The sequence below is a fragment of the Nicotiana tomentosiformis genome, chromosome 5, assembly GCF_000390325.3.
Source record: "Nicotiana tomentosiformis chromosome 5, ASM39032v3, whole genome shotgun sequence".
Taxonomy (NCBI): domain Eukaryota; kingdom Viridiplantae; phylum Streptophyta; class Magnoliopsida; order Solanales; family Solanaceae; genus Nicotiana; species Nicotiana tomentosiformis.
The window spans coordinates 99,728,920-99,750,070 of NC_090816.1; the positions used below are offsets into that span (position 1 = coordinate 99,728,920).

A 21,151-nucleotide genomic window follows, 5' to 3' on the forward strand; every position below is an offset into this window, starting at 1 on the left:
TATCTTACTTGTTAATTGCTCCTCATGTTTAGTTAAAGTTGTTGTTTCCTCCGTTCCTTATTCATTATTTAACCGTGAATTCTCTATTTGAAGTTGCCATTCTTGGAATATCTTGTTGTTGAAATTGGTATTCTTTTATAAAGGCCGTAATTTACTGTGATTCTTGTTGAGTTACTCACTTCTGGTTGTTATTGTTGATACTCTTGTGTACATTGTGGTTGAGCCATGAGCTATTTATTGTGAAAACCCCGTTATTGTTGATTTCTTTGGCAAGTTGTAATATTGGGCACTTGAAATGCGATTTGTGATACGTTGTGATATTGATACACATGCGTTGGTATAAGGTTTTGTGGTTGAAATACATGTGATGAGATAAGGTGGGCTTGATACGCGTGTTGCTAGCAGGGGAACTACTTGAACCACGCGGTGTGATAAGGTTGGCTAAAATGCGGGATGCTATTTCGGGAAAAATGATTTTCAAAACTAAATGCAAGGCTCCCGCGGTGATATAAGGAAAGATTGTGAATTGTTTGTGATTTGAGACTACGAGGCGGTACCTCGGTAGTGATTCTTGTTGATACTTCTCTATTACTTCACTTGTGTTTGGTTGCTTTGTTTTTTCCTGGCATAACATCTTCCTTGTTTTCCTCCGTGATGCATTATTTGCCTTAGTTCAGTGTAGTTAGTCTTTGTACATTTCTTACTTATTTAATTTCCATTGTTATTATTATGACACTGTTAATTCTGTTTCTTATTTATTCCAGTAGGGACTTGACCTGACCTCGTCACTACTCTACCGAGGTTAGGCTTGAAACTTACTAGGTACCATTATAGTGTATTCATGCTATGCTTCTGTACATCTTTTTGTGCAGATCCAGGTGCCTCCTACAAGTCCAGGCACTAGTGAGACGGGTTCAGCTTTGGAGACTTAAAGGTATACATGCCGGCATCCGCAGGGCTCGGAGTCCCCATCTATCTAGTTTATTACATTTCTTTCCTTTTGTAGACACATCGTTCTATAGGGATGATCAATACTTATTCGTAGGGTTTGTGACTTGTTATCACCGGATTTTGGGAAATTGTATATACTGAGTTGCAGAGTTCCTTTATATTAGTTGTTCAGTTATTGATACTTTAATTATTATTTCTGTTATATTCTGCATGAATGTTAGTCTTACCTAGTCTTAGAGACAAGGTGCCATCACGACATCCTACAGAGGGAAATTGGGGTCGTGAAAAGTTAGTATCAGAGATCTAGGTTCATAGGTATTATGAGTCACAAGTAGGTTTAGTAGAGTCTCGCGGATCGGTACGGAGACATCTGTACTTATCTTTGGGATGCTATGGAACTGTTAGGAAAAGTTTCACTTCTCTGATTCCTTATCATGCGAATTTGTGACTTCGGAATTCTAAATATATATCTTTTTATTCTCTCACATATGGTGTGGAAACGCATACCTGGATCTGATGATCAAACACCCGCACCCCCTGCTAGAGCTGCGAGAGGCCCCAGCCGGGGCAGAGGCCGAGGACGGGAACGTGGTGCAACCATAGCACTTGCCCGAGCTGCTACAGAGAAGCCACCAGTTGCTCCAGCTTGAGGGCAAACACCTAAGATGCCTGTTACTACCCCTGCACTTCAGGAGACTCTCGCCCAACGTTTTGAGCATGTTTGACACTTTAGCTCAGGCTGGGTTGATTCCACTTGCTCCTTCCACATCATAGATTGGGGAGGAGCACAGATTCCCGTAGCTCGTACCCTATAGCAGTGGGTCCAGGTTGACCAGGTCCCAGAGGTTATGCTAGTGCAGTCGGTTGTCCTAGTTCAACCCCAGGTTTTGGCAGCAGTATCTGAGGAGGCGCAGATCAGGCTCGAGAGGTACACGAAGTACCACCCTCCTACTTTCAGTAACTTAGCATCAGAGGACTCATATGGTTTTCCTGAGGAATGCCACTATATCCTCCGTACCGTGGGTATTGTGGAGTCGAGTGGGGTCGCTCTCACTATATTCCAGCTTAAGGGAGCGGCTTATCAGTGGTGGCGAGCGTATGAGTTGGGTAGCCCGACAGAGGCGGCTTCACTCACCTAGGTTCAGTTCTCAGAGATGTTCATGAGAGAGTTTGTTCCCTAGAGTTATAGGGATGCATGGCACGTAGAGTTTGAGCAGTTGCACCAGGGTGCTATGACCGTATCAGAGTATGCTGTCAGGTTCAGCGAGTTGTCCCGACATGCACCAACTTTAGTCTCTACAGTCAGAGAGTGAGTCTGTCAATTTATCGAGGGGATCAACCATAGTATTAGATTCAGCATGGCTTGAGAGTTGGAGACTGATACCCCATACCAGCATGTTGTGGAGATCACTCGGAGATTGGAGGGTATGTGGGATTGGGAGAGAGAGAGGAGAGGGAGGCCAAGACGCCTCGAGATTCTGGCACACATAGTGGTGCCCGTGTCCCAATTTCAGCCCGTCATGGTAGAGGATATATGAGTCATTCTGTTCATTCAACACTCCCAGGTCTCAGGTTGCCCATTATGCACCGCCACTGTCTAGTGCACCTCCTGCACGGGGTTCTTTCAGTGGTCAGTCCAGTCGACCAGGCCGAGCCAGTCTCAGCAGCCACGTCCTCTAAGAGCTTGTTTTGAGTATGGTGACACTCCTCATATTGTGAGGGATTGCCCTAGACTAAGGAGGGGTGCACCTCCATATACTACTCAAGCTCCACGCATTCCACAGGGCCCCTAGGATTCTCAGGTCATGGTTACCACACCAGCTGCCACTCCACCTGCACATCCAACTAGAGGTAGAGGTTAGGCGGGTAGAGGTCGTCCTATATGGGAGGCCATGCTAGATGTTATGCTCTTCCGACTAGGACGGAGGCGGTTGAATTTGACCCAATTATCACATGTATTGTTCCAGTTTTTCATAGACATACATCAGTCTTATTTGATCCAGGCTCCACTTATTATTATGTATCATCTTACTTTGCTCCATATTTAGGTATATCCCGTGATTCCTTGAGTTCTCCTGTGTATGTGTCCACCTCAGTGGGAGATTCCAATATTGTTGACCGTGTGTATTGGTCGTGTTTAGTTGTTCTTGGTGATTTTGAGACCAGAGCTGACCTATTGTTACTCAGTATGGTAGATTTTAATGTTATTTTGGGCATGGACTGGTTGTCGCCCTATCATGCTATTCTTAATTGTCATGCCAAGACGGTGACGTTGGCTATGCCAGGCTTACCGCGGCTGGAGTTGAGGGGTACTATAGATTATGATCCTAGCAAGGTGGTGTCCTTCCTTAAGGCATAACATATGGTTGGGAAGGGATGTGATGCGTATCTAGCTTATGTGAGGGATGTTAGTGTTGATACTCCTACCGTTGAGTTAGTTCCAGTAGTGAGAGATTATCCAGATCTATTTTCGGTGGATCTTCCGGGCATGCTGCCTGATAGGGATATCAATTTTGGTATTGATTTATTGCCGGGCACTCAGCCCATTTCTATTCCACCATATCGTATGGCCCCGGCGGAGTTAAAAGAGTTAAATGAGTAGTTACAAGAGTTTCTCGATAAAGGCTTCATTCGGACCAATGTAGCACCTTGGGGGTGCTCCAGTCTTGTTTGTAAAGAAGAAGGATGGTTCTATGCGTATGTGTGTCGATTATCGATAGTTGAACAAGGTTACAGTGAAGAACAAATATCTATTGCCATGAATTGATGACCTATTTGATCAGCTATAGGGTGTCAGAGTGTTCTTAGAGATTGGTTTGCGGTCAGGCTACCATCAGTTGAAGATTCGGGAGCTGGATATCTCGTAGATTACCTTTAGGACTCGATATGGTCATTACGAGTTCCTTGTGATGTCATTTGGGCTGACCAACACCCCATCATCATTTATGCACTTAATGAACAGTGTATTCCAACCCTATCTTGACTCATTCGTCATTGTGTTTATTGATGACATCTTAGTGTACTCCGGAGCCGGGAGGATCATGAGTAACACCTGAGGACCATGGTCCAGACCTTGAGAGAAAATAAGTTGTATGCAAATTTTTCAAAATGTGAATTCTGGCTTGATTCGGTGGAATTTTTGGGACATGTAGTGTCGATTGAGGGGATCAAGGTAGATTCAAAGAAGATTGAAGCAGTGCAGAGTTGGCCCAGACTGTCTTCAGCTACTGAGATCCGGAGTTTTCTTGGTTTGGCAAGGTGTTACTATCGATTCGTAAAGGGTTTCTCATCTATGGATACTCCTATGACCAGATTGACCCAGAAGGGTGCTCCGTTCAGGTGGACCGAGGAGAGTGAGGAGAGCTTTCAAAAGCTCAAGACTGCTTTGACTATAGCCAGTGTTGGTATTGTGATGCGTCGTGTGATGCACCGTGTGTTGGCCTCAGCGCGGTGTTGATGCAAGACGGTAGGGTGATTGCCTACGTGTCTAGATAACTTAAGGCACATGAGAAGAATTATCCTGTCCATGACCTTGAGTTAGCAGCTATTGTTCATGCCTTGAAGATTTGGTGACACTATTTGTACGGTGTCCCTTGTGAGGTTTATACCGACCATCGGAGTCTACAAAATCGGTTTAAACAGAAGGATCTTAACTTGATACATCGAATATGGTTAGAGTTGCTTAAGGACTATGATATCACCATTCTATATCATCCAGAGAAGGGCAATGTGGTGGCCGATGCCTTGAGTCGTAAGGCGTAAAACTTGGACAGTTTAGCATATATACCGGCAACGGAGAGGCCATTAACATTGGATGTTCAAGCCTTGTACAACCAGTTTGTTAGATTGGTTGTTTCATAGCCGAGTCGAGTTTGGATTGAGTGGTTTCTCGATCTTCTCTTTATGATCGTATTATAGAGCATCAGTATGACGACCTCCATTTGCTTGTCCTCAAGGACACGGTTCAGCACGACAATGCCAAGGAGGTCACTATTAGGGATGATGGTGTGTTACAGATGCAGGGTCGCCTATGCGTGCCTAATGTAGATGATTTCTATGAGTTGATTCTTCAAGAGGCCCACAGTTCGCAGTACTCTATTTATTCGGGTGCCGCTAAGATGTATCAGGACTTGAGGCAACACTATTGGTGGATGAGAATAAAGAAAGACATAGTGGAGTATGTAGCTCTGTGCCTTAATTGTCAGCATGCGAAGTATTTGCATCAACAACCAGGTGGATTGCTTCAGAGGCTAGAGTTTCCAGAGTGTAAATGGGGGTGGGTTATTATGGATTTTGTTGTTGGGGTCCCATAGACTCAGAAGAAGTTCGATGCAGTATGGGTGATTGTGGATAGGTTTACCAAGTCTGATTATTTCCTTCCAGTGGTGACTACTTATTCTTCAGAGCAACCGACTCAGGTTTATATTCGTGTGATTGTTCTACTTCATGGCGTGCCGGTATCCATCATGTCTGAATGGGGTACGCAGTTTACACCGCAATTCTGGAGGGCCGTACAGCGTGAGTTGGGCACACAGGTTGAGTTAAGTATAGCATTACACCCGCATACAGATGGACAGTCCGAGCACACTATCCAGATATTGGAGGATATGCTTCATGCATGTGTGATGGAGTTCGGGGGGGGGGGGGGTTCTTGGGACCAGTTCTTACCACTTGTGGAGTTTCCCTACAACAACAACTACCAGTCGAGCATTCATATGGATCTATATGAGGCCTTGTATGGGAGGTGGTGTCGGTATACAGTGGGTTGGTTTGTGACGGATAGGGCTAGGCTATTGGGTACAGACTTGGTTTAGGATGCTTTGGAAAATGTTAAATTGATTTAAGATCGGCTTCGCACTGCCCAATCTAGACAGAAGAGTTATGTGGATCAGAAGGTTTGTGATATTGCATTCATCGTTAGAGAGCGAGTCTTGCTCCGTGTTTCATCCATGAATGGTGTTATGAGGTTCGGGAAGAAGGGAAAGTTGAGACCTAGGTATATCGGACCTTTTGAGATTCTTGAGTGGATTGGTGAGGTGGCCTACAAGCTTGCATTACTACCTAGTCTAGCTACAGTTCATCAGGAATTCCATGTTTCTATGCTCCGGAAGTATCACGATGATCTGTCCCATGTGTTGGATTTCAGCTCACTCCAATTAGATAAGGATTTGCCTTATGTGAGGAGCCGGTGGCCATCTTGGACATGCAACTCCGAAAGTTGAGTCGAAGAACATTGCTTCAGTGAAGGGATCGGGGCTAAAATACTCAAAATGATCGGTCGGGTCATTACATCCTCCCCCTCTTAAAACAAACGCTCGTCCTCGAACGAGTATAGAGACATATCTGAAGTGGTGAAAAGATGAGGATAACGGCTACACATATCATACTCGGTCTCCCAAGTCACCTCACAAAACGATATATCATCCGTTCGTCCTTCGAAGTCATGTTGCATCCAAAAACAACATTCAAGCTTTCACACCCCTCTTCATTCCAAGTAAACTCATTTCCGTCATATTCAAACTTCCTCAGTTCACTAGCCACCACCCCAAATAAAATTCATAGACTCAGTCATTATCCATCATGATCCCTAAATCACTCTTAACTTTCTCAAAACATGTAGCTATCCTACCCCAGAATCCATACGTTACTCTGCCACTCCTACTTTGGTTAAACTATCTCCTTAAGCAACTACTCGGCCTCTACTGTTCATACTTGACCTGCTAGCAATTCAAACACTGTGAGACACCTCCCGCCATGTCCTTCCTCCTTCTTCTTTGCCAAAAATACTTCCTCAAGTCATAATCCATCTTTGTAGATCCCGAACGGATAAATTGCCACCAACTCTAAGCCTCTATAAAGATCATCTCTCTCTCGAGCCATCAAGACTAAAAACGCCGATCTGACTCTGAAGCCGCCATACACTGCCATCTCTGATAATCGCTCCTTAGGCACTATTTCACAACACCTTGCCCTAAAGGAAATTCAAAGGAGACCATAACACCAATGAGTTTTAATGCGTTCCAACAAGGACGACGACACCACATCACAAATGAGAATTCTACCACGTTCGAAAATATCAAGTTTCGCTACTCCATCAACCAAGGTCTGAACATCTATAGTCCAATTGCCTTTCCTCCGCTGAAATTTGATGTTGAACCTCTAAACCATGAACCGAGAAATCCTCCTTTCGAGTCATTCACTACCGCGACACATAAATAAGTCCCCTATCATTTACACCAACAATGCGTGATAACAACGCATGAACACCATAATATATTATGCATAACCTCTAAACTATAGGTAACACCAACAATGGGATGAGACTCAAGTGAACCTAGAGCTCTGATACTAAGCTGTCATGACCCAATGCCCACTATAGGCCGTGATGGCACCCAACATCATTGTTAGGCATGCCAACGATGAACTATCACGCTAATTATTCATTTTATTGCTTTCAAAATTATAACTTTTATTAAGTTAAGAAATGTACGCATTGACAAGCATAGGTACATACATAATTAGTAAGATATAAAAAAATAAAAGACGACAATATTATGCAAATCTATAAACATTAACTAGAATATCGAAAAACCTAGTGTCACAAGTGCATGAGCATCTACTAAGGAGTACAATAATAATACAACATCTGTCTGGAATTTAAAATAGGCATGATAAAGCAAATAAATATGATGGAGACTCTGTGGGTTACGACACGTAGCATGGAATGCAACTCACCATAAATTTCCTTCAATAACTGTGCCTACACACCAAGATGACCACCAAATGAACCTGTCAGATCCTGCATATTTAGTGCAGAAGTGTAACATGAGCACGTAAATCAATATATACCCAGTATGTATCTAGCCTAACTCCAGAGAAGTAGTGATGAGGGGTCGACATCGACACTTAGTAGTGGTCCAATGAAATAATATAATAAATTATAAATAGGTATGAAACACAACCGTAACAATGAGGTAAAACTGTAACTCACGTAATCCTCCAACGTTTCTATTGGCGATATAAATCTCTCAAATCTTATATGCTATCTCAACAGATCCGAAATATCAAATGCAATCTTAAACGGATAAGAAATATCATATAAATGCGAGGTCTCAATCAAAGGGTAATCTCATGAATATACGGACTCCCAGCGGTATTACGCACGATTATGCCGAGGTCATATGACCCGATCCAGAATGGTGTGTACACTGACAAGGGTCGACCAGCGCGAATCAGAGATGCATCTCAATATACTATCGAGGCATTCGGCTCGATCCACAGGAAAAGAAAAAACTTACCGAATTACGAGTCACATGCTTACAACACAGGTGCAAGATCATAAAGTAAACATGACTTTTACCGTTTATCAAATATCTCGCCAAACAACTCAAGGTGATAAAGCTTAGCCTAATATATTACCAAATCAATTTCAATAATAAATTCAATTAATTAAGCTAGCAAATCGAGTCCAATTAATTCAAATATTATATGATATATTCCTAGGTCTACCCAGACATAAACATGCTTTAGCTACGTACCGAATCTCGTCACCTTGTGCGTACATAGCACCCACAACTAGTAGCACATAAAAATTTAATACCTACGGGGTAGTTTCTCCCTCATAAGGTTACGGGAGACGTACCTGGCTCCGAAGTTCCATAACAGACTCCAACGCTTCTCTAACATCTCAAACCGATGCCCATCAATCCGAAACTAATCAAACAACATGCAAACCAATAAATATATACTCCAACACTCATAATTAATCACTTTATAATAATTTCCAACTCCACTCGAAAAGTCAACAAAGTCAACCATCGAGCTCACATGCCCGTGTTCCGAAAAGGTTTGAATATAATCATTACCCATAATACCACAAACTCAAATATATAATTTATTTTCAATTCCATGAGCAAAAGCGTGGTCAAAACTTGAAAATATCAATTCTAGGGCTTTTACAAAATATCCCACATTTTTTATTTAGGTTAATTTTCTCATCTTCTAAACCTAGGGCACGCCTCCAAGAGCCTCTTTTGACCACTCTAACCATAGAGGTGAGTTTTTATGATCAAGACTTAGGGCTTTACATGCCTTAATACAAAATTTAATATCAAGATCACAAATTTTGATAGGAATCAAGAGAACCCATCAAGAAACCTAAAGGACCAGGGTTTGGAGAATCACTCCCAAAGGTAATTTTTTTTTCACGACCCAACTCCCACCGGAGCTGCGACGACGCCTAACACTACTTGCTAGTCAAGCCAACTGTCACCAATAACAATATTGTTAAGACAAAGATTAATAACTTAACAACAGAAAAATCATAATATATCTGATGTGAATAACCAAAATATAGCTACAACCTTTCCAAAAATTTGGTGTCAACAAGTACACTAACACTACTAAATAACAAGATATAAGCAAGATCCTCTAATACAACTGTCTGAAGAATAGAATAATAAAGATAGAAATAATAAAACGAGAACTTCAAGGACTGCATGTGACATAGAAGCAGCCTCGTAGTCTCCCAACAGCTAATAGCAAACTATAGAAATCGCCTCGACAAGATGTACCTGGATTTTCTCACGAAGTGCAGAGTATAGTATGAGTACAACCAACCCTATGTACTCAATAAGTAACAACACTAATCTTTGGCTGAAAGTAGTGACGAGCTCAGAAATAATAGTCATATGCCAATATTAATATCCAGTAACAGTTTAGAATGTAAAGGGAAACCAGTGGAAACAAGTAGCTCAATGATATTATTATCAACTTGTTCACATTTAAGGAAATTTAGGCATGCTTTCAAGTATAACAGTTAAAGCCCAACACAAATAAAGAATTTCAATTATCAGTTAGCATGAGGAAAGTACATCTCTATTCCTACATGTCAAGTATACATTTCAATCAAATTGTCCCAGTGGATCCTGATAAGTGTGTATTTTAATCACTTATTAGTACCTTCTTACTTTAGTTTTAATCCGAAAGTGTTGATTCTTGTTCCCAAAACTAATGAAATTGTACAAATTGCAGGCATGTTGGAGAATTGGACCTTAACGAAGAATTCTAACTTAGAAAGGAGTGTTCCATCTCAAAAGGCAAGAAGGAGTGCATCAGGCCAAAGTGCGGTCCACAAAAGGAATTCTGCAGTCGTAGAAAAACGTACGGACCGCAGAAATACATCTACGACCACAGAGCTGATACCTGAGCCTCAGAGGATTGCTAACAAGTGCGGTTCACACATCAAACTGTGCGGTCACAAAACTTGATCGCACTGACAAGAATTCAAAAGTTCAGAAAAGATGCAAAACGACCACATGTGAAGCCTTGCCAAAAGTGCAGCCGCAAAAGGAAAAGTACAGCCGTAGAAAAGAAAGTGCGGTCCACAGAAATACATCTGCGGACGCAGAACTGATACCTAAGCCTTAGAGGATTGCTAACAAGTGAGGTACACACATCAATTTGTGTGGCCGCAAAACCTGATTGCACTGACAAGAATTCAAAAGTTCAAAAAAGGTGCAAAATGAGCAAGTGTGAAAACTTTTCAAAAGGGCATCTGCAAAAGCAAAAGTGCAGTCGCAGAAGCTGAAGTGCAGCCATTGATGGAATTCTGCGGCTGTAGAATTTCTCCAACTGAAGAAGACAAGCAAAGCACGGACCACACATGGAATTGCACAGCCGCAGAACCTTTCGAAGGTCATTTTTGTCAGCGAATTTCAGGGCACTATAGATATACGGGAAATACCTTTAGGGCAAGGTTTGTATTGTTTTGAGAAGTAGTGGTTTTATTTTGTTGGTTTAGGAAAGTAGTGACTATTTTGGGTGAAGCATTATTAGTTTTATCAATTTAATCTTATTTTATGGTTTTAATTAGTTCTTCTTCTTTGTTTTCTTTACTGTCTAGTATGAGTAGCAAAATTTTCTCTAGGGTTGTGACCCAACCCTAGTGTGTAAACCTTATAGGTAATTAATTTAATGCTTATTTTAGAATGAGTGTTTATTATTTAGCATTTTTTATTGTAACGACCCGACCGATTGTTTTGAGCTTTAGAAATTCGTTCAGTGATTTGGGGTCTTGAATGACTTCGTATTATGTATTATAACTTGTGTGCGTGGTCGAATTTGAATTTCGGATGTTTCAGGGTGAATTTGGATGAGTGATTCTCACTTTAGAAGCTTAAGTTAAAAATATTAACTGAGATTTGACCTTTGTGAAAACGACCCCATAGTGGTGTTTTGATGTCTCTGATAGGTTCATATCATAATTTTGGACTTGGGCATATGCCAAGAATCGAACTCGGAGGTCCGTAGGTTGATTTGTGTTGTTTTTTCGAAAGTTGGCGATTTAAAGGCTTCAAATTTTTACAAGTTTGACCGTAGGTTGACTTCATAGCTGTCATATTTGGATTTATATTTCGGGACTTGGAATATATCTGTTTTGTCATTTGAAACTTGTCCATAAAGTTTGGCGTCATTCCGAGTTGATTTGATAGGAATCAGACGCGCTGTTGTGTTTTTAGAATTTCTTGAGTTTCATGTTGAATTCATGTGTTTTAACGTCCGATTCATGATTTTGGATGTTATTTTGATATTTTTATCGCACGGGCGAGTTTGTGTTATGTTTTTAGACCTATTTTGATGTTTGGTTTGGAGCCCCGAGGGCTCGAGTGAGTTTCATACGCGTTTCAGAGTGTTTGGAAGAGTTTTAGTATTGTTGATGTGATCAGGTGTTGCCGGTCTAACATTTGCGAGATAAATGTTGCATTTGTGGTATTAGGCAAGGTTTTCTAGGTTTGCATTTGTGATCCCAATGATCGCATTTGCGATGGGGTGGCCTGGATGAGCTTGTTCGCATTTGCGATCTCTATGGTCGCATTTGCGATGACAGCAAGAATGAGAGGGTTTTCACTTTTGGGATTGTTTCTTCACATTTGCGGGGTTCGTATTTGCGATACCTGCGACTGGACAAAAAGCTGAGGGACAAGATATTTGTCTCATTTTCACATCTTTGAAACCTAGACTCGGTAGGAGGCGATTTGGAGAGGGGATTTTTATCTATAACCTTTGGGTAAGTGATTATAATCTATTTCTAATCATATTCCATCAATATATCTTAGATTGTAACATCAAAATCATGTGAATCAAAGTAAAAATTTGTGAAGCTTTGGCAAGTTTTTGAAAAAAATAGGAATTTGAGTTTTGAGAGTCAATTTGGACTCATAATTTTGAAACTAATCACATATATGAACTCGTGGGGTAATGGGTAGTCGGAATCTACCATTGGACCTAGATTGTGACCGGCCAAGCCCAGGTTGACTTTTGTTGGTTTTTGAGGAATTGTGTAAAGATCATAGCTTTAATTATTGGAATTGATTTTTCTTGCATTATTTGATGTTATTAAGTCAATTTTGGTTAGATTAATTGAGGGTTTTTGAGGTAAGTATCTTGTCTAACATTGTGTGGGGGAACTACCCCATAGGGATTGGTTTGTTTGTACTATTTGAACTACGTAAAAGACGTGTACACGGGGTGATGAGTGTATACACAACTAATATATGGAAATTTGACCGGCTTAGACTCTTAGGTTCTCATGTGCATTAAAAGAAAATTGTCTTATTTGAGGTTGATTGGTTCATGTTCTACCCTTTATTCCCAATATATACTCTTATATGCCTAAATTGCAGTTGTTACCTCTTTTATTGCCATGTTATCTCTTCCGCAATTGATTATCCTTAATTGAAGTTATTGTTATCTCTTCCATTCTTGACTTATCCTTATTTGAGTTCATTGTTACATGTTATCTCACTTATCGTTGAGTTGTACTTATTTGGACTCATTGTTGCATGTTATATCTCTTATTGTTAGGTTATTCTTATTTGGAATCATTGTTACATGTTATCTTTCCTATTGTTGAGTTACTCTTATTTGATATCGTTGTTACATATTATCTCTCTCATTGTTGATTCATTCTTATTTGAAACTATTTTTACTTGTCATGTCTTTCATTGTGAGCTCGTTCTTCCAATTTTTTGTGTTTTGTAATTCTTGTGGTGATTTACTTTCCGTACTCTTGTGTTATTGTTGTTGTCGAGCCGAGGGCTATGTGTGGTTGTGGTATTAGAATTGTTTTGAGGAAATATTGTGGCATATGGACACATGTGGTGCGAGTTGTTATATTGTGTTGTTATGTTTTTGGAACACGTAATATTGTTGAGAGGATTGTCAGGGTGTCCGCATGTGAGTTGTCCGTGATATTGTTATTATTAATATTTGCACATGCGTCGTGATAAGGCGGGCTGTATATATATATTTGCACATGTGTGTGGGGGGTGGGGGGTGTTCTGCATGTGGCGAGACAAGGTGAGAATATTATTATGCGTGTGCGGCGAGACAAGGCAGACATTTACTTTATTATTGCGCTGTCACGACCCAAAATCAACCTAGTCATGATGATACCTAACCCAACCCGTCAGGTAAGTCAATTAACAACAATCCAATTTTAATGATATTTAATGAGACAAATAAATAAAAGAAAATATCTGCATCTTATACATTTCTCAAGGACTGGTAGTACAAATCATGAGCTTCTAAGATTAGACTTACCAAGCTGGTATGAAATAAATACATCATCTGTTCAAAATGTACATAAAGAGATTTTTATTAATCTAAGGATACCATGAACAAGAGGCAGCTACAACCGGAAGGCAGGTACGTCTTCAAATCCCTCTCCCGTTGATCACATCCAATATTAGCACGCAAGGTGCAGAAGTGTAGTATGAGTACAACCGATCCCATGTACTCAATAAGTAACAAACCTAACCTTAGGTTGAAAGTAGTGACGAGCTGGAACACAAGTTAAAGTCCAAGATCAATAGCCGACAACAACTCATAACAATATAATAAAAGTGGTACATGAAATAGCTCGGAAATAAAATATTCAGCTCGTTCACAATTCCAGAAAATAGACATGCTTTTCAAGTATAACGGTGAAAACCCAAATTTTTTACCGAAAATACCAAAATATGAGAAAGTTTGTAAAATCGTGATTTTCCTTCCAACATTTTTCAACAGGTAAATGTTTCATTATCAAATGGCATGAGGAAAAGTACATCTCTATGCCTACATGTCAATGTGTATGAGAAGTCATGAATGACGTGATACCATACATCATGAGGAAAGATGCATCTCTATGCTTGTATGTCAATTGTGCATGTCAATTTAATACAACATAGTGAACAACCATATGCATACTCTCAGAGTATCAATCCACTCAGTCCTCCCAATCACTCGTCACTCGCACTTGCACTCAATAGGTACCTGCGCTCACTGGGGGTGTGTACAGACTCTAGAGGGGCTCCTTCAGCCCAAGTGCTATAATCCGTACAGATAACTTATGTGCTGCACGGACAACTCACGTGCTATAGTATCAATATCTAGATCCGCACGGACAACTAACGTGCTATAGTATCAATAACCTCATAATCAGGCCCTCGGTCTCACTCAGTCATCAATCTCTCCAGTCTTTCGGGCTCACTATGTTATGAAACTAGCCCAAAATGATAATATGATGTATTAATAAATAACAACAGATACTGAGATATGATATGCAATGAATTAACATGACTAAGTATGAAATTGCAATGTAAGCAAATAACCCAACAACAGTAATGACCTCAGTGGGTCCTAACAGAATAAGCATGTAGCCTAGACATGGTTTCTAACATAGATCACAACTCAATAGCTCTAGTACGTAGAGATTTCATGGTTACAGATAAGCTCAAGTAACTACACAGTACCACATAAATAACAGAGTTACGATTCATGCGGTGTACGCCCACACACCCATCACCTAGCATGTGCGTCACCTCAACAACAAACACATAATACGAAATTCGGGGTTTCATACCCTCAGCACCAAGTTTCGAGGTGTTACTTACCTCGAACATGTCAAATCCAATACCGATCAAGACAAACGATGCTCCGCAATGCCATCTCGCGCGTACCATCCTCGGAACGGCTCTAAACTAGCCAAAAGCAACTCAAATACATCAAATAAAGCATAAGGAAACAATTCCAAATGATAAAGGTAGAATTTTTACTCAAAAGCCCAAACTCAACCAAAAGGTCCAACCAGGGTCCGCGCCTTGGAACTCAACGAAACTTACAAAATCCGACAACCCATTAAACTACGAGTCCAACCATATTAGTTTCACTCTAATCTGACTCCGAATCGACATTCAAAGCTCAAAAACTCACTCTATGAAGCTTTAGGCTAAAATCCCCAATTTGCTCTTTAAAACTCATAATACAATTACCAAAAATGAAGATAAAATCACGAAATATAATCAAAACCGAGTGTAGAACACTTACCCCAATCCTTGTGATGAAATTTGTCTCCAAAATCACCTCAATTCGAGTCCCACATCTCAAAATATGTTAAAAGAACCCAAAACCTCAATATATAGCTTCTGCCTAGCATTTCCGCATATGCGGTCACATTGTCGCATCTGCGACCTCTGCTTCCACGGACAATTCCCGCTTATGCGAAGCCCTATGAAGACCAGACTTCCTCACCTACGGAGCTTTCGCAGCTTCTGTGCACATGCATGTGCGGCAAACAAATCCCCTTTCTGTGCCTCAAAATTACGCATCTGCGGACGCGCAGATGCGCCCCATCATTCCGCCTTTACATTATTCCTCACCCAGCTCTCACCTCGCTTCTGTGACTCCTTTTTCGCTTCTGCGGCCATCGCACCTGCACAAACCAGCCGCAGGTGCGATCACACTAGATTCTGCCACCAGTTGCCTTAGCCAAATATTGATCCAAACGATTCGAACATCGTCCGAAACTCTTTCGAGCCACTCGTGACCACGTCCGAACATATGAACAAGTCCCATAACATAATACGGACCTACTCGAGGCCTCAAATCTTGCATAACAACATCGAAACGACGAATCACACCTAAAATCAAACTTAATGAACTTTGAACTTTTCAACTTCCAAAACTCGCACCGAAACATATCAAATCAACTCGGAATGAACCCAAATTTTGTACACAAGTCCCAAATGACATAACGAAGTTATTCCATTTCCCGGAACCACAATCTGAACCTGATATCATAAAAGTCAACTCATGGTCAAGCTTATGAACTTTCCAAACCTTCAAATTTCCAACTTTCGTTGATTAGCGCCGAATCCTTCTAGAAATATCCAAATACAAATCCGGGCATACGCCCAAGTTCAAAATTACCATACGAACCTAACGAAACCATCAAAATTCCGTTCCAGGGTTAAATTCACAAAAGTCAAACTTGGTCAACTCTTCCAACTTAAAACTTAAACCATGAAATTCATTCTTCCAAATCGATTTCGAATAACCTGAAAACTAAAACCGAAGATTCACATAAGTCATAATACATCATACAGAGCTACCCATGCCCTTAAACTACCGAGCGAAGTGCAAATTTTCAAAACGACCGGTCGGGTCGTTACATCCTCCCCGACTTAAACATACATTCATCCTCGAACATGCCAAGAGTTATTCCAAAGCCATCAAACCGCCGTTTAACCTTACCATGCATATACTCAGGGGTGATCCCACATCACCCTATTCTATGTAGGCGTGACAACACAATATACTGAAGATCATTACTTTAACCTTAGCCCTTAAACCACAGAATCCACTTTCCAACATCCAAAATTTCTTATAAGATCTGAATCTCACACCTACATACTGTATAAGTGTGAATAAGCTGTATCGATCCATAACCATAACCCAAGATGTAATCACATGTTGTACACATAACTCAGATGCTCACAACAATAACTTTTGACTACATCAGCTGCTCAAAGCACATCTAATACCGGAAATGAACCTCATATCAAACAAAACCTCATTCTAAAACCTTCGTACACTGCCAATGATGAAAGAAACACGCAGAAAATAAAAATAACTTATCAAATCAACAAGTCATGGATCTCCCTCTCCTTCTACAGGGACTATAGCAAATTCTACGCCGATCAATGACATTATCCTTCCAAATATACCACAAACAAATCCGATAGCACCCATACTAGGTTTGATGACCTCATCTCACCACACAACCACTCTAGTGACATGCCACATCAATACAACCTAAAACCACAACCCACACAATCCGTGCACCAATAAGCAACAAACCAAATGTACTCAATCATGGAAAATGACTCAAATGAGAGAACCATCTCGCAGGGGCAACAAGTACCACCACAACCGCAATGTTACAAACCCATATTACATAGTAATACCAAAACACACGAATCTAACACAAAGGATCATATCCTGACATAACCCAGCTGCAATGCGTGACCCCATCCGGACACGGGTCCGTATGGAATACCTCAAGCCACCATGCTCAAAATTAACAACTACACGCAATTCAACATCAAATACCTAAGGTGCATGACCATAACCATGGAGGAACCAATAACACAATACCACAGTCTGAAAAGAACATAACCAATGCGGAATCACTCATCCAACACCCTAATACCCATCTCGCTCAAATTCTGATGTAGGCCCAAATAGAACTGTACCATGTGTGCATACAACCAACAAATCACAACCCCTCGTGGCATAGAGGAGTAACTCATAGAACATATCATAACACGAATAAGCTCAACTCTAACTGAATGACACATCCATCAACAATAGCAGTACAGAGTCAACCAATTCGACCCGATGTAGAATACACATCCTCATTGGGCCTACCAACGAAGCCCAAATCAACTCTGGTCACCCATAAATAGATACATAACCCTCCGAAAGTTCACAATGATTGAATCATAACACATACTATCATCTAGCAAGATTTGGCCACAACTTCACAGTCCACAACCACGAAACACTCTGCTTCTGAGAACTCATAGTCTCCAAATTCATAGAACACATGGATCACCATGTCTGCCCCCAACTCCACTGCCCGAATGCCTAACACACCTTTTATACACGATCCTCCCACGAGGAGTACTTCTATAATTCTTCCGTGCCACAGAGCAAAATCTGAATATCAGCAGTCGATCAACCAGGCGAGTACCGCAATACCAATAAAGCATCTGTAAGTCAACACGCAGTGCGCCTTCTGAAATGCGCACCCTTCTCTAGAATTACCAAGCAGTTATAACATCCATCTAAACATTGAAAACCGTCCATGTCGTCTAAGAATTTATGATCTTCCCTTCAAAAATGACCGCGACCTTGCACATGCAAAACTCAATCCCACACAACATACCACCATTATCATGCCATCATATGAAAAGTACAAAAACCTCATAATCAACTATGAGTCACAAGCAACATACATACCCGGTCCATCGGAAACCCTCCATTTTATCTCATCCAGGAGAAAATCCCAATACACCACATGTTTCTCATGCTAGTAGGAAATATCCACCTTGAACCGTGATAAAAATCATCGAGAACTCTTTTGAAATCCATTTGCACATAACCAAGCTATCAGAACTGAATCCCTCTAACTCAACCAAGCCACGCAAGTCGCCAAAACCCAAGATCATTGCCACGAAATACCTGTAGAGACTCACCACATCATAAGTACCCAAAGAACTGATCATACCCATTACCGTGCTGATCCAACCTACTATCAAACTGTCCTATTTCTCTGAGTTCCTTCCGAATTACACTCAAGGTGGAACTTCTCCTTGCCATAGCACCACAATCCTTAACCAAAACTCCCGCAAGATCCTAAAATAAAACCACACCACCCTAAGGCCCATAAGCCGTTGTATTCCCTCTTAAGCACCCCAAAAGTACCACAACCGAGACATCCACTCTGAAAAGACCTTCTGTGAATCCAAAACCATTTCCTTCACCCTCTTGATGCTTAAATGTAGAATCCCTAACGATATAGAAATGCCACAAGCCTCGACACCATCCAACTTAAATCTCAGCTTCTAGCCATATACCAATCCGCAAAATCCTCAATTTCTACATATAAATCTTGAATCCCTTTGACCCTTTTCGAGAGTCATCCACTCCGCTCAAATCTCAATTGCACCGATCAATGGGCTGAACGACATGTGCCCTATTAGTACAACAATATCCAAGGAAGTAACCTTGCCTTAACACAACCGACCAAATTCATACTCCATGGACATCCTTCACACATAACCACTCAATCATTTCCATGATTTCCATATACCTATAAAGTATAATATAATTCATATTCAAAAATTCCTTTACTCGAGTCATCCTCGATCTCAACCTCTACAAGTCGTAACCGATCCACAAGTATGCTTCAGACCAAAATCAATACAACACGTGACCATGCAATCAAATCATTGATAGAAGACTCCCCCACTTAGCTCAATGCCATAGAATAAACCATCTGATAACTCGCAGCACTCATACTCTATTACTACCATAATACCGCAGTGAGATTCAACTAAATCCATCATAATTTCACATAACACAAACCGTATATTACCTCCCATCATCTAAGAAGATCGCATACATATTTGTGATAATCAGGTCAACTTTCGTAACCAATCCAAACTTAAATCACAAAGCCTATACTTAATGGTAGAAAAGAAAGCCTCCACGCAATATCATAAGGATCACACCTCCGTAGACCACCCCGTAGAAGATAACTCACCCGCTGAGCCTCAAACTGGCATCTTGCTATACCCTTTCACATCCACGATTACTACGCCATCACTGGATCTTCCTGAGTCTGAACTCGCAACAAGACATGAAAATCTACTTCGCTCCACATTAATCAACACGAAAAGTCTTTCAACACACTCATAACTTGAGTCTATGTGTCATATCAAGACAACAATCTAGTACCCCATAGTCCTTTCTACATCCCAAGCAAAATATTCTCGTCCCAATCAAACCATCTGAACACATTCCGAAGTCACATTATGTGATGACCCAAAATGTCATCTTTAAATTTAATAATTAATTTTGTGTTCTAAGACCTCGAAAATTATTATTTATCACTCCTCAACTTGCGTGCGCAATCCATAAAAAGTTTCGAAAAGTTTTGTTTGTGAAAAGTGGATTAAAATGTAAAATAGAGCTTTAAACCTCAACTGAGTTGACTTTGGTCAACATTTTGAGCAAACGGACTCTGATTAGTGTTTTGATAGTTCTAGTAGGTCCGTATCGTGATTTGGGACTTAGACATATTCCCGGAATCAAATTCTGAGGTCCCTAGCCCGAGATATAGAATTTTGATGAAAAATTAAAAGTTTGGAAGCTTGATAATTTTAAGAATTGACCGATGCTTGGTTTTATTGACACCATGTCTGTATTTTGGTTCCAGAACCTGGTATAGGTCCACTATAATGTTTATGACTTGTCTGCCGAATTTGGCGAGAAACGGAGTTGATTTGACGTGATTCAGACGTCCGATTGTGAAAATATAAGTTTTAAAGTTTTCTTGAAAATTTCATTCGATTTGGGGTTCAATTCATAGTTCTAGGCATTATTTTGGCGATTTGATTGCACGAGCAAGTTCGAATGATATTTTAGGACTTGTGTGCATGTTTGGTTTGGAGCCCCGAGGGCTCGGGTGAGTTTCGGATGGGCTACGAGATGATTTTGAACGTAGAAAATCTGGTTTTTGAGCTTCTGCTGTCATCTGGTGCATTGTGCTTCGCGATCGCGAAGCCAATTCTGTGATCGCAAAGAGGAAATTGTGAGTCGTCAGTTTTACCCTTCGCGTTCGCAAAGATAGGCACGCAATCGCGGGAGGCTAACTCCTAGTGCACCGCGAACGCGTGGGCAAAGCTGCGATTGCGTGGAAGAAATGAGGCAGAAGCTGAAGCATTGAATTTATGCTACGCGATCGCATAAGCCTGTACGCGATCGCGTAAGGTTGAGAAAATGTTCTCTGCGATCGCATGGCCATTTACGCAATCGCGTAGAGTTAATAAAATGTGTAGCCATAATGTGCTTCATGATCGCAAACAATTATCCGCGAAGAGTAAATTGCACTTAGGCAGAAAGTGTGCTATGCGATCGCGAATGAATTTCCGCGATCGCGATGAATAAAAATCTGAAAAACATAACTCAAGTTCTCGAAATAGGATTTCGACCCATTTTCAACCATTTCCAATTTTTGATCTCGGGTAAGGCGATTCTTGGGTGATTTTCATGGGAAAACATTGGGGCAAGTGTTCCTTATCTTATATCA

At 40.8% G+C, this 21,151-nt stretch overlaps 1 protein-coding gene across 1 annotated transcript; it reads left to right on the forward strand.

Annotated features, from left to right (window-relative positions):
• Nucleotides 1–4,012: 4,012 nt before the first annotated feature.
• Nucleotides 4,013–5,264, forward strand: LOC138892866 (uncharacterized). Its single transcript, XM_070176614.1, has 2 exons — nt 4,013–4,355; nt 4,870–5,264. The coding sequence occupies exons 1-2, from the start codon at nt 4,013–4,015 to the stop codon at nt 5,262–5,264; spliced, it is 738 nt and encodes a 245-aa protein (XP_070032715.1).
• Nucleotides 5,265–21,151: the final 15,887 nt, after the last annotated feature.

What these genes read in the sequence shown, in the direction of transcription:
- LOC138892866 (XM_070176614.1), top strand. Translation starts at nt 4,013, where the DNA reads ATGGTCCAGACCTTGAGAGAAAATAAGTTGTATGCAAATTTTTCAAAA. An exon ending in TTTGACTATAGCCAGTGTTG is followed by an intron (nt 4,356 to 4,869) that starts GTATTGTGATGC and finishes ATCGTATTATAG; the next exon opens with AGCATCAGTATGACGACCTC.